Below are 14,339 nucleotides of genomic sequence, written 5' to 3'. Positions count from 1 at the left end.
GCTTTTCTAAAAGAAAAAACGCACTGTGCCATACCCCATTGACGCACAGCCCTTCTGGTTTTAACTTTCTTTAACGAAACAAGCCTCTTTTTTTTTTTTCAAATGTTGCCCCTAGCTTCACTTTCACTGCGCTGAATGGAAAATGTTTTTACGCGACTCAGTTAGGTCTTGTCCGTTTTGACGACTGGAACTAAAAGCTTTAGACGGCCCAATAGAGAGGAGCCCAACAAATCGGTGACAAAAGGCTTTCCGTGTCATCAACGTTGTTCAGACGACCTAGAAGAATCCCTCTGATATTAACTTCCACTTCAAAGACTCCCCCCTTTCAATTGAGATCCAACTATCTTGTTGTTTTTTTCTTTCTTCCTTTCTCTTTCTCCTCTTTACGCACAAGAGCTTGTGCCAAAAGAGGCATCATCATCATCACCACCATCATCTTCTCCTGTTTGATTGGTGTGGTGTTTATTCTTTACCACGTCTGCAGAGCAAACTGTCAGACACTTAACCAAACTCTAGAAACGTATCAGAGGTGTTGTTAGTGTTCATGTTTCCACCCACTTCTGCCTCAGTCCACACCGGTGTAAACACTCAACCTGCAGCCAAAAAGTTTCCTCAGGAAAACACAGCTCTGCAGCTTTTTTTCCTCTTTCTTTTTAATTCACAAGATTATTTTTTTTAACACTTATGAAAATAAAAAAAAAAACACACACCAGCCTATTTAAAGCTGAAATAATGAATACACAGGTCTCTTGTTGGAATGTGCTCTTATCTTTGCAGGCAGCCAGGCTCTTATAGTTTTATAGCTATATGTCTCATGTATAGAGGCTAAAATATGATTCTGCTTGGATTTATCCATTGAGCAGCTCGCTCCTCTCTCAGTGCAAGTCTATTATGGTGTGGGACAACTGCGTTTTTAGCGGCTTCTCCTTTGATTGTCGTAAAGTAGGCCCAGAGCAAAAGAATATATTTTTCTTCTTTATACTGCCCCAGTCTGCAATATAAAGGACATAGATTACCGTTTCCGACCCCATGGGAAGCAAATATTACATTCTTTAGAGCGGGCTTTTGAGTCCACGGACTTGGCCCCATATCATTTGAGTTTGACTTGGCTATTGCTATAGAAATCTTAATTCACCATGAGGATTCACCGTCGTGAAAAAATGGCTCTTTGTACGAAATGCTCTTTGAAGTCTGGATCAGAATATTGTAGCCTTTCATCAAACTCTGCCCACGTCTGCATCAAACCACAGCTCAGCTAAGAAAGTAAGACTTAACACAAGTGGAGTACAATTTGAGTGCCCTCTTTTAAAAGGAGAAACACTTTAGGAAATAAAAGCTTTAAATTTTGTAGCAACGACCTTTCATTACATTTTATTTCTCTGAATTTTCCCAGTTTTAGCTGCATTTAAAAAAACAAACTGGACTTAACCAACAAGCTGCACATTAAAAGAAGCAACAGTTTTGTTGCCTTTTTTTTTATAGGAATATTAATTTTCAACATATTAAGTGACCTAAAATTAATGTTGCACACATTCCCAATAAAAATAACTTGTAAAAATAGTTAAATTCCATAAACCCCACTGGCTCAGCAGCTTTTTTTTTTCACTTTTGTCATACAAGATTTATTCAAAATACTCACAAATTACAAGGCAATTCGGTACGCATTTTGAGTGCCGCTCCAGTTCATATATTCAAAAATGAAAAAGAAAAAAAAAGAAAAAAGAAAAAAAATTGACGACAATCATACAAAATCACAAAAATGCCCACTTTGATAAAACACTGAGAATTTCACGGTTGTATAGCAAATACTGCAGGCGTATGAAACAGTTCAATCGTTGACCCTCTGCACAAATGGGGGGGAGGAAAAAATGCTGTAAACATGAAATGTTTTGTACAAATAACTGCAGTTATCAGCATGAAGCTGCTTTGAGACAAATCCTTCCAAAAAACAAAAAAAAACAAAAACTATCAACATCAACACATCGAAACTTGTACAAAATTTACAAATGTACATTCTTGCCCTAAAATGAAACATGCACTTTGGTTCGATCATACAAAAAATCCTTCAATATCAGATTGAAAAATAAATAAAAACATATTGAAGTCGAAACTGGAATTTTACAAAATAATTTTACACCAACATGCCTAGCCTACAATAACGTACCACATAGTCTAACGGATTTACACGACTCTCTCCCACCACAAGTGGACCAGTGGGCCGTCAGGGCGAACAGGCACCGAGCCAACCATTTAGAGGAGCTGAGGTTTGAAAATATATTCTTTTATTGTGCCTGGAAGTTAGCACGTCTTTAAGCTTTGCACATTTTCCTTCCAATGTGGTTACAACGCGTCTCTTGGCTGTGGGTGTCTGTTTGGTGGCTCATCCAACAAAAAAAAAGAAAAAGAAAAAAGTGGGGGACCAGTGGGGCCTTCACAGGCAAATCGGAGGCACCAGAGCCAAACCATTTTTTTTTTCTTTTTTAAATAGTTAAGCTTCTGAAAATGTGTTCTGTCACTTCTGGCGCCGCTGTGTTGAGCCCAAAGTCGGGTTAAAACGCGTCCCTCGGTTCTGGGTTTCTGTAAGGTGGCTCGTCTGTGGGGTCGGGCGTGGAGGGCCCGCTGGGTGGGGTTTGGGCGCCGCTGGCACCTGAACTGTGGCACACGTACCATTCACTTAAATTCGCCGGCTGGGAGGCTCCCACCGGCTCCGACAGCACCGAGGAGCCCCCTGGCTCCCGGCCCAAGTCCGAGGAGGGGGAGACCAGGGACGGGGTGGACGACTCGTAGCCTGAACTGGGCGGGGGGGACTTACAGTGCACCTTCATGTGTTTCCTCAGGGAGCTGGGATGTGTGTAGGACTTATCGCAGCCTCTCACTTTGCAGTTGTAGGGCTTATCGCTGGTGTGGACGTGGGAGTGCTTTTTCCGGTCACTGCTGTTGGCGAAGCGTCTGTCGCAGCCGTCAAACTCACACTTGAAGGGCTTCTCACCTGTTAACAGCGATGGTGACACGATGAAACATGGATCAATAAAAGGGAAACATGTTAAACACGTCGATCACACAGCATCACCTCATGTACTCGAGTCATTTTATGGGAGCATGTTATATACAGCAGCTTGATAGAGACAAACGTGTAATGTTTGAATCCACTAAGAGTGAGTCTGACATGACTTTATGACCAGACACGTGTTTGGAATAAACTGAGCAACAAGTACCTGACACCAAAAAGTAATAAATAACAAAATAGATAGAAATAAAATAAAAAAGGGCTACTTTTTTTGGTTAATTTTATGTATACCAATTTGAGAATATGTATATGTTGTGTATTTACACACTTTTATACCCTATGACTGTGGTTGCACTTTTGAATATATAGTCTGACATGAGTGTGGTGCAGACCGGAGGGCTGGACCCCCACTGTCCTGGGTGTCTACCTGGCGCCTGCATGCATCAAGACATACGTCAAAACAGACAGGCTGCGAGCAACAGACATAGCAGGCCTAAAACCAACAGAAAATAAATGATAAATGAAAGTATTGCCCCAGCCCAGGCTTCACCTACTGTGTGCTAACGCAGCCTGTCTGCTGTTTGAACCCAGCAAACGTTTATGGACTATGGCTCTAATTTTGTGTCTTAATAACGAGTATTTCTACCTGATTATGACAAGGCAAAAGAAAAAAAAAAGACAATCTGAATAAATTACACGGAAATCATCCACTGCTGATTTTTCTCCTCCGATTAAAGCTTTTGAGAATATGTAATTGCCTCTGTCTAATTACACTTGCGGGTTGAATATCAATTTGACCTTCAGCTGTTGGGTTGAGAGAGCCAATCAAGGATATTAGTGTAGTACAAGAAACCGTCGAGGAACAGACCCCAGGGGCAGCCCCAGTCATAACCACACTTTCGGATAGGTTTTAAACATGATACCAAAGACCAGGCCCCTTGGGAGTCAACACACAGAAATAATTTAACAGATTTGTACTTAGGTAATGTGAGCAAATTATATGAATAATACATAGGGTGCAGAAATGGAGCAGAGGGGGGAGTGCCGTGCAGCCACCGAAAGAGGGAATGTAGTCATTGTATTAATTTACAAGTCTGACTCGACATTTCGAGGCCTTTTCCCCCCACACACACACTACACACACTCACTCTCCCTCTCTCTCTCAAACACACACACACCCACACACACACACAAACACACACATATACATACACACACACTCTCTCTCTCTTGCTCCTCAGCACGTCACTAGGTCACAGAGGCAAGCAGCCATATTGTGCCATATATGTTTGTTTTTTTTGTTTTGTTTTTTTTAAGAAAAAGTGAAGTCAGCTGCTGATTCCAGCTGCATTGTGCACACGTCAAACAGCAGAGGTGCAGTCAGACTCAGCACAGCCAACCTGTTGGTGAATTATTTTAGCCGTCTGCACTTGTCGACTTGTTGCATTGGCTAAAGGCTGATAGTTCCCAATACATGCATTTCATTTCACCATGCACATGCCTTTAGAAAATAAAACTAATACAAATACTCTGCATAAGTAAAATAACACTACTTTATACTCTGTAGCTTTAAATATAATATTGCAATGGATCCTGCTATTATTATTATTAATAATAATATTATTACATCTTAAAATAGAGGAACATGCACCGAATGCAAGCAGCGGGGGAAAAAAGGGGAAATATCATAATCACCACATCATCATATCAATTACTGTATGTGAAGATGCACCTCTCCAACGTAGCTGCCAGTCATGTCTGGCATGCACTAAGCTACTTGGACAGGACCTGACGTGGGCCTCAGTCTTTGTGTTGTGGTGTAAACAAGAGGTCGAACCGTCAAACGCCTGAGTGAGCTGTATACCATAATCCCCCAAAGCTCAACCTTTGTGAAAAACTTGTGTGCACTGATGTAACTCCCAACAAACAGGTGGCCATCATGCAGTAGCTGTTGCGCCCTGATGTCTGAGCAGCACAGATTGATTAATTACCCTGGCTCATCAGAGGATATATGAAAAGCGTAGACGCATAGGAAATATAATTTAAATTAATACAATTAAGATGGAAATTATGGAAAACCTCGCTTACGTCGGTTTGGACACGTATGCAAAACTTATAACTGAATTTTAACATGCGATTTTATAAATTCACTTTATACAGCATGGTGCATTTAAAATTAAAATAAAAACATTTCTACAACATTTTCTCCGATGAATATACAGCCACTGACCTGTGTGCGTCCTTTTGTGAATCTTAAGATTCTCGGATCTTGCAAACACTTTCCCACAGCCAGGGAACGGGCATGGAAACGGTTTCTCTCCGGTGTGCACTCGAATGTGATTTACAAGTTTGTACTTGGCTTTAAAAGGTTTGCCTTCCCTCGGACACTCTTCCCAAAAACATATATGGTTCGCTTGCTCCGGTCCTCCAACGTGCTCCACCGTCACATGCGTTACGAGTTCGTGCATGGTGCTGTAAGTTTTGGAGCAAAGTTTCTTCGGCGAGTGCTCCGGCTCCAGCCACTTGCAAATCAGCTCTTGCTTTATCGGCTGCCTCATGTAGCGGAAAAAAGCACCGGCTCCGTGGTGGTGGTGGTGATGGTGGTGAGCGCTGAGATTCATGTTCAGATTCAGCCCACCGTAGCCATGCAAAGGCGAGGCGGAGAACGGATCAGCCCTGGAGCTTGCCACTTGACTCAAGTGATCAGACCTAACATACATTTCTCCAGGTAGTCCTAACCTTATTTGTCCATTCAACGCTTGGCCACCCGGTGATCCGCTTGAAGGCTGGTCGTGATGGAGTCCGGAGAAGAGGGTATGGTTCCCAGCGTCGGGGTGATGACCATAGTGTCCGGGATAGCTACCTGTTGTTGAGACAAACATTCCGTGGTGAGAGGCTGAACCAGCAGTCTGGTCAGTCAGTACCGGCATGGCTTGAGCTGTCAGATCTCTCCGGATGAGGAAATCCCTACCTGCGGATAAAGCCTGGGCCGTGTGAGACATAGAATAGGGGACCGATGTCGCCTGAACCGGGCCAAAAGCTCCCGTTTGACTGGAGACCACTTCACTGTGGCCTGCCATGTGATGATTGTGGTGGTGGTGATGGTGGTGGGGATAATGATGGGCTGGGCTGATTTTGAGGGCCGCGGAGTGCCCCATGTGTTCTGGCCCGAATGGACTCGGCCCCAGGCGGGGTTCCGCAGTAATCTCCCCAGGGTGCGAGTGAGCCATTGAGTGTGGATGGCTGCTGAACCCCGGGAAGCCTGTCACGCTCTGAGGGGTATGGTGGTGATGATGGTGATGGTGGTGAGCCCCTGCCAAGTCAACTAATCTCAGCGCCGTGTTCCGTTTGGAAAACGTAGGGTCCATCACGGGGCTTCCCAATGCATCCACGCTCATTATTTCCTAATTTTAGAATAACTTGACAGCAGGCAAAATAATAATGATGATGACAAATATATTTTAATCGCAATGAAAAATAATATAAAAAAAAAAACTTTATAAAGTAAAGTCTATCTGCAGACTACATGGAATCCCATTCGGTTGAGAGGCAGCAGCAGGACGCTTTGATACTGAATAGAGATTCATGGTAGGCGAGCAGCCCGTGGAGCTAAACAATCACCCTGCGCTCTAATTGGTCAGAGCTCAGTGATTGACGTCACCAGTGACAGTTTCCAACGTGAAGAAAAATGTCTTAGTGACAGCAAGCAGTCAGCGCGCATGCGCAGTGCCTCAGGCAACGCTTGAGAAAAATAGTTGTTATGCAAAGGTTATTGTACGATAAAAGTCCTAAAAAGTTGATCCAGATATACAGTCGCCTTTCTTTTGTGGCAGCGAACAAAGGCTGCGCGGCTATGAAACAGCAATTTCCCACTTTGATTATGCGATTACAAAACAGACTGCCTCGATAGAGTACGTATATTGTCACTATAAAAGTTGTAAGGATCATAAATAATGCAGTGATATCTTCATTTTGCCCTGCAACGTTGTCAAGGACAACTTTACGCACAAATTACGCACAACTTTACGCACGGTAAAAGATCGACGTGAGCGGAACAAACTTGTCAACTTAAGCAAAAGAAAAAACTCCACGTGGGAGTTTTAAAATAGTCCGGAGTACATATCATTAATATGCGCTTTGATAAATACCCATATTTACATATCCAGCAGTTTACGCCCCTCCGCGCGAACTACAGTGTCGACTCCGTGGCTCTGCTCGCTGGGATCCGTGTGTGTAGTGAGTGTGAATGGGGAGAGCTGCAGCCATTGTCCCGAGGAGAAAAAAAATGTAATGGACGGGACCTGTTGTTATGATCCGGGGTAATTTCGCTTTAGACCCAGGACGGCAGCACATGAGGGTCACAGGAGGTGGTGCCGTGGCAGACATAAGTTGAAAATAAAACGCGTGTACTGTAAGTATCGGTTACTACAATCTTATAAAACTTTATCCTCGCGATTCTTCTGATTGCCGTTGTTTGGATGCTGAGGAAGTAAACAGCCGTGGGTTAAAAATGACACGCGGTGCCGTTCTGCAAAGCACTCGTGTTATTCATTTTTTGTCGTGGACTTTCTTCTTAAACCTTCAGCCGTCGAACGGGACCGTTTTTTAAAAAATCAGTGTGTTGTCATAAAAATGTGTGTGAGTGATGAGTGATGTTTGGATGTCACTGTACAGGGAATACAGCCCCGTCTTCAGCTCGGTGGACACTGTCTCTGTCTCTGTCTCTGTCTGGAACAAACATGCTCGACCAAAAAAAAATGAAGTAATTTTCACATGTGGTGATTTAAAAAATATTTTTCATATCCTGCTCTTGAAACACTCTGCTGATTGTTAGTTATTCTTTTATTGTTTTGAGTCTTATGGCATGTGTCTTATGTGTCGAAACCAAACGCTTCAATTTTTGTTTTTGAATATTTGGTTTGAGCGTTTAATCTTCGCAGTTTCAGACAGAAAAAAATCAAATAAATAACTGCGTGAGGTGACCTTACGGAAGGTCACACGGTGCTGATCACTGTGGTCAGTGTTTAAGAAGTTCTTTGACTTCCAGTGTGCGGTGGTGAGACTACAACCTACATTTATTCCTACAGTAGCCCGTCAGTGTTTAAGCTCCTTACAAATAGTTGGTATAAAAACCAACTGCTCATTATATGAACTTGTGTTTTATGACGACTGACTGTTTCCTTTTCACATTTAATACCAGCGCCAAGGTAATGAACTAGACGTGCTGAATAACAGGACGCTCAGCCGCTTGTTTTAATATTTTTGTTTTTAAAAATAGCTTTAAAAAACTAATTCCCTCCTGGTTATTTCACTAGATTGACTTGTCAAAATCTTTGCTGACAGCGTCATATCCAGCACGTTAGAAATTGAGTCAATATTTTGAGACATGACGGATCCAAAAGATGTTTATTAAATGGCCTTTACGCATGGGGTTCATGAGGCTCACAGCTGTAGCCTTCAGAGGCATCACAGCGCCAGCGTAATGCAAAACTTTGAAGTGCTATTTCTGGTCCAAGTTGTGCATGTACTCACTCTTGGAGACAAATAAGCATGGGGACTGCAAGCTCCTAAACAAAAAAGCTGAGTATTGCAGAGAGGTCTCATAAAAACGCACTGTTTTTTTTTTATTTGTTGCTTTGGCTTCAGCTGCTGTCACTGTAAATCCTAAATAGCTCCTGGTAGCCATTTTATATTCTACATTAGGTTATGACTGCAACACATTAGGATCATGTCACTAAACTGTAATTGGCCTTTTAATTAGGACACATCTTTTACGCACTGGAATGAAATGTTACAGTCACTTTATGCATGAGAAGAAACTTTTAAAAAAGCGCCTGCGAAGTTGATGTGTATTTCCAACAACTCTTTTCTTGCTGGTGCACAGTTTCTAATTTAGCCTCAGTTGTTGCAAGTCTGACTTTATGACCTCCCCTTTTCTCAGTGGTGTGTCATCCTTACCGTTCTCCACCTGTTGAAAGATCCCTCCAAATTGTGCAAAGCAGAGTAGTTAGTGGGGTTTACCTAAAGAAAGAAAAAAAAATACAACGTCGGATCAAGACGTAGGTAGGTCTACTTGTTAAGTTGAGAACAACAAAACTCCCTCTCTTTCCCTGGTCTCTCTAGACTGACTTGGAGAATGTCTTGTAGAAACTAGCCTAGTAGCCAAGAAGATATTTTAATGGTTCGCATGGCACGTCTGTGCATGTGGCTTTGAACTCTAGCAGCCGGAGGTTCCTGCAGAGAGCGCCGCAAATCCCACTTGATAACTTCGACAACCCACAACGTTTTACACACAGGCTATGCATCACTGGCCTGCAAAAAAAAAAAATGAGTAAGTTGCACAGGCACAGCCGAACTGTGATGGATACATTAGGCATACAAGGATCCAAGTTAAATACCGGCATATATATATATATATATACACACACATATGTATTCCAGGTAACCTTTTTTAACGTGGGGTTTACTGGTGAGCATGGTGGTGGTGGTGATGTGGAAATCTAAAGCACAGATGTTCCACCGGTGTGTGTGTGAGTGTGTGAGCTTCCAGTGGACGCAGAAACACATTGCGTTTCAAAGGAGGAGGGGGGAGTGTGTGTGTGTGTGAGAGAGAGAGAGAGTGTGTGTGTGAGGGGTGGAGGTGAGTGGGGGTGTGTGTGGGGGGGGGTTTGCAGGAAGAGAACCACAAAACACGCACAAGAGTCTGACAACAAAACATTGCGTGGATTTCCTCCGAAGATAATGACAGGCGTTTGAAGAGGGTGATGACAGTGAACTGACTTGATATCAAACCTCAGGGCTTCCCCGGGAAAAAGACGTGAAAAGTCCTCTCCCTCTCTCCATACCTGCACCAGATAGATAGATAGATAGATAGATAGATAGATAGATAGATAGATAGATAGATAGATAGATAGATAGATAGATAGATAGATAGATAGATAGATAGATAGATAGATAGATAGATTGATAGATAGATAGATGTGCATGCTTTAAACACTAAGTGCACTATATGGGTGTAAAACGTGCTTTGACTTCCTACAAGGCCATTATTGTTGTCTCTTTTTTTTTTCTTCCTACTTCTGTTTTGCTGTTATTCAGCCTTTTAACCAAATTCACAGTCAGCAATCTCACAATATCTGGGATTGATGATGCAAAGAGGCCAATAGAAATGTGGGCCCTGCACCGTGGATTGTTATTTGGTGAGTGGATGTTATTGGGGGGGAAAAGGCGCTCCGCCAATGAGCGCGCAGCTCCGCGACCACATGACTACCCCCCTCCTCTCCCATTCATCAGGGCTGGACTGTGTTGTCTTTTCAATTCATTTATCTGCAGGAATGATTGCGACTATCAGTCTAGAGCTCACCGCCTGACTGAGGAGGTGAAAGTTGCGCCACAGGAAGATAAACCGCAAAAGACAATATTGCATGCATACATGATTTTGCGTGTGCATCGGATGAGCGGTATAGGGGAATTCCTCGCGTCTTAAAAAAAAAAGTAAACAGAAAATCGGTGGATTTGAGAGTTTGCTCAGTCGAGTGAGGTCCAAGAGATAGAGAGAGAGAGGGGGAGGAAGAATATCTGTGCGTGATTTTTTGATTTCTGCTCTCAGTCGTCTCGGCGAGTCTAGACTGAAGATGCTCTTGGACGCAGGACCGCAGTATCCCACCATAGGAGTCACTACTTTCGGCTCCTCGCGGCATCACTCAACAGGCGAAGTCACAGAGAGAGAAGTGGCGTTGGGGATAAATCCGTTCGCGGATGGGATGGGAGCCTTCAAAATAAACCACAGCTCCCACGATATTGGCTCCGGACAGACGGCGTTTTCCTCCCAGGCGCCCGGCTACGCAGCAGCAGCCGCCCTGGGACACCATCACCACCCGACCCACGTTGGCTCTTACTCCACGGCGGCTTTCAACTCCACCAGGGACTTTCTCTTCAGAAATCGGGGTTTCGGGGACGCCACCGGGGCGCAGCACAGTTTGTTCGCCTCTGGAAGTTTCGCAGGGCCACATGGACACTCAGATGCAGCGGGCCACCTGCTCTTCCCGGGGCTGCACGAGCAAGCGGCGAGCCATGCCTCATCCAACGTGGTCAACAGTCAGATGCGGCTGGGCTTCACGGGGGACATGTACGGACGGGCCGACCAGTACGGCCACGTTACGAGCCCGCGGTCCGACCACTACGCGTCGACCCAGCTGCACGGCTATGGCCCCATGAACATGAATATGGCCGCGCACCACGGAGCTGGGGCCTTCTTTCGATACATGAGGCAGCCGATCAAACAAGAACTCATCTGCAAGTGGATCGAACCGGAGCAGCTGACGAATCCCAAAAAGTCGTGCAACAAAACTTTTAGCACGATGCACGAGCTGGTGACCCATCTGACGGTGGAGCATGTGGGGGGACCGGAGCAGACCAACCACATCTGCTTCTGGGAGGAATGCTCCAGAGAAGGAAAGCCATTCAAAGCCAAATACAAACTTGTAAATCATATCAGAGTACACACCGGAGAAAAGCCCTTTCCGTGTCCGTTCCCCGGCTGTGGCAAAGTATTTGCACGCTCGGAAAATCTAAAAATTCACAAAAGGACTCACACCGGTAAGATCCGCTACAGATTTGGCCGTGTGTTTTTTTCCTGCCAAAAAAAAAAAAAAAATCCATGCTGACAATATCCCATCCAAAATATGCATGCGATCCGGGGTTATTATTTATTAGGCAGCTGGAGTCTCTTCACTGGCATGTGATTCAGTGCAGGTGTCGACAGAAAATATTTCATAGGCTTTTTTTTATCCTCTTCTCACTCTGTGTGAAAAGTGTAATTTGTAAAGCTGATTAAATTTGAATTAACAGAATTCACTCCTCACTCTAAGTGGGATTAGCTAATTTAATTAAATTTACAGGCTGCAAGGAAGTAGAGTCTTGTCAATGTTTTTTTTTTTAACAAACGTATTGCTCTATTATTATTAGTCTTTAATCAGACTCAGTTTTCTATTATTATTAGTCTTTAATCGGACTCAGTTTTTACAAACTAATAATATATATAATTTTTTGTTTTTTGTTTAAAATAATGTATGATGGAGAGTTTTGAAACCAACCCTGTTGTATTTTTTGTTGTTGTCTTTATTTAGGCGAGAAACCTTTTAAGTGTGAATTCGAAGGCTGCGACAGGAGGTTTGCAAACAGCAGTGACCGCAAGAAACACATGCACGTCCACACGTCGGACAAGCCCTATCTGTGCAAAATGTGCGACAAGTCATACACACATCCCAGCTCCCTCCGAAAACACATGAAGGTAAAAACCCAATGGCTTTTCTACTATTATTTTTTTTGTACTCCGTGTTGTGTTCATTTGCTTTGTAACAACGTTATAATATTCAGTCTTTAACCTGTGAATTTAGTTGTGTGTGTATGTGTGCACAGGCTTTTATTTGTATTGTGTAATATTATGAGAAGTTGTAGCTTTTCTTCTTTTCTTTGCTTCTCTTTTTTCTTCTTCTTCCAGAAATAGACAAGCATAAGTTAATTCGCCTTGACACTTTCTTTCTCTCCTTTCTTTCAACCGACAAATCAGATTAAGATCTTAATGAGAATAATCATGTTTTGGGTGTGCTTTGTTTTAGAATTTTGCAGATGTCCAAAACAGTCAAATTAGGAGTCTTTAATTTGTTTTGATGCATTTCTTCTGTCTTCTATTTGCACAACAAGAGACCATACGGTGAACACAACGTGTTTCATATTATTATTTTTATTCTGTTGAAGGTCCACGAATCCACCAATCCAGCATCGCAGCCATCTCCAGCGGCCAGTTCAGGGTACGAGTCGTCCACACCTCCCACCATAGTATCACCGTCTACGGAGAACCAGAGCAGCAGCTCCATATCACCAGCAGCCTCAGCAGTACACCACACAACCAGCCACAGCACGCTGTCGTCAAATTTCAATGAATGGTACGTGTAAATATTTTTGAACAAAAACAAAAAGAGAAAGAGGAGAAAAAAGAGACTGCAGAATTAAAAAAAAAAAAAAGAAACTGCTTGGGATCAAAGACTTTATAAAGTCAGCCAGTGAAACATGGACTGAGAAAAACACGGGAGGCCCAAACGATCAATGAAAGGCTGTCATATTGTCAGTGAAAGAGAATGCATGGACTTAAAGGAGGCGAGGACAGCCACCAAGTTTAACTTCTCCCCCCACCCCCCAATCAGTACTTCTTCTTCGAGTCTTTATTTTTACTGAGAGACTGCTCAGAAAAAAAAGCATGCTATCTGCGGGTAGAGGCCTGAATTTTTTTGTACATAAAGGATTTCACCAAGTTGGGTAAAAAAAAAAATGTAATATTTTATTTTGTAAATAGTTCTATCACAGTTTAAGGGAATTTGTGAAAAATGTGGTCCCTAGATATATGGAGAAATGAGATGGCTCTAAGAATATTGCGATGAATAGACTTCATTGAAAAGAATGTTATAGTTGTGTACCAAATGTGAATTATTCAGTATTACTACAGTCTACACGTCGACCTAACCGACTCTTAGTATTAATGTGCTTTTGTAGCCTATTCAGTGCAACATTTTCGTCCAAGGTCCAGTTTGAGTAGCACAGTATCATTGTTGTTATTTAATGTCATGTCGATAAATCGTGTAGTGAAAGCCTGAAATTCCGTGTCAATCTGTTTATGTACGTGATAAATATAAAAATCTCTTGTCAATTGCTTTGTCTGAAAGGAAGTATTATTACATGTAAGTAGCTCAATTTTCCATATTTATCCGCATGTAAAGGACCGGTAACATGTTAGAAATGATCGGTATTTATGGAGAAATGCGCTCGTATGTAAAATTTAGTTTACAAAAAAAATGTTTGGATACATTTCGTACTATATTAAAGGATTAAAAAATACCATAATGCAATGCGTTGAAGGTTATTGGTTTCATTAGTGTTTGAGGTTGATCTCAGCCTGGGTGCTTCTCTTCTTTTATATATTTAAAATATTATGTATGATTTGCTGCAGACTAAAACAGACACACACACTCACACACTCACACTCACACACACACACACACATACACTCACACACACACACACACACACACACATACACTCACTCACACACACACACACATACACACACAGTGAAGATGATAATAATGCATTCAGTGCATGTTTGGTTTCAATAGTTGGCTGCACAGATAATTTCAACAGTGTGTGCATACATTTGCAAATGTGTGTGTGTGTGTGTGTGTGGGAGAGAGAGAGAGAGGGGGTGAAGGAAAGGGGAGTGTGTGAGTGTGTGTGTGTCAGAGGCTACAGCTCATTTAAAGCTAAAGGTTGCACCACT

At 42.8% G+C, this 14,339-nt stretch overlaps 2 protein-coding genes across 3 annotated transcripts; one reads left to right on the top strand and one right to left on the bottom strand.

Moving 5' to 3' along the window:
• Positions 1–2,549: 2,549 nt before the first annotated feature.
• zic4 (zic family member 4) lies at positions 2,550–6,405 on the bottom strand (the record flags this gene model as incomplete). 2 transcript variants are annotated; one of them, XM_083995194.1, is made up of 3 exons in its annotated part: positions 2,550–2,989; positions 5,238–5,870; positions 5,979–6,405. In XM_083995194.1, 3 exons carry the CDS (start codon positions 6,403–6,405, stop codon positions 2,550–2,552), a joined length of 1,500 nt encoding a protein of 499 aa, XP_083851320.1. The 2 variants fall into 2 exon arrangements, with proteins under 2 accessions (XP_083851320.1, XP_083851319.1); XM_083995193.1 differs by having other exon boundaries at positions 5,238–6,405.
• A 758-nt stretch (positions 6,406–7,163) lies between these two features.
• zic1 (zic family member 1 (odd-paired homolog, Drosophila)) lies at positions 7,164–13,850 on the top strand. The gene is made up of 4 exons (XM_083995012.1): positions 7,164–7,418; positions 10,617–11,605; positions 12,136–12,299; positions 12,767–13,850. Exons 2-4 carry the CDS (start codon positions 10,642–10,644, stop codon positions 12,962–12,964), a joined length of 1,326 nt encoding a protein of 441 aa, XP_083851138.1. The 5' UTR covers positions 7,164–7,418; positions 10,617–10,641; the 3' UTR covers positions 12,965–13,850.
• The last annotated feature ends 489 nt before the right edge of the window (positions 13,851–14,339 follow it).

This window comes from Trachurus trachurus, assembly GCF_905171665.1.
Source record: "Trachurus trachurus genome assembly, chromosome: 20".
Taxonomy (NCBI): Eukaryota; Metazoa; Chordata; class Actinopteri; order Carangiformes; family Carangidae; genus Trachurus; species Trachurus trachurus.
Note: the sequence above shows the minus strand (reverse complement) of the source record. Positions and strands in the feature narration are given on the sequence as shown.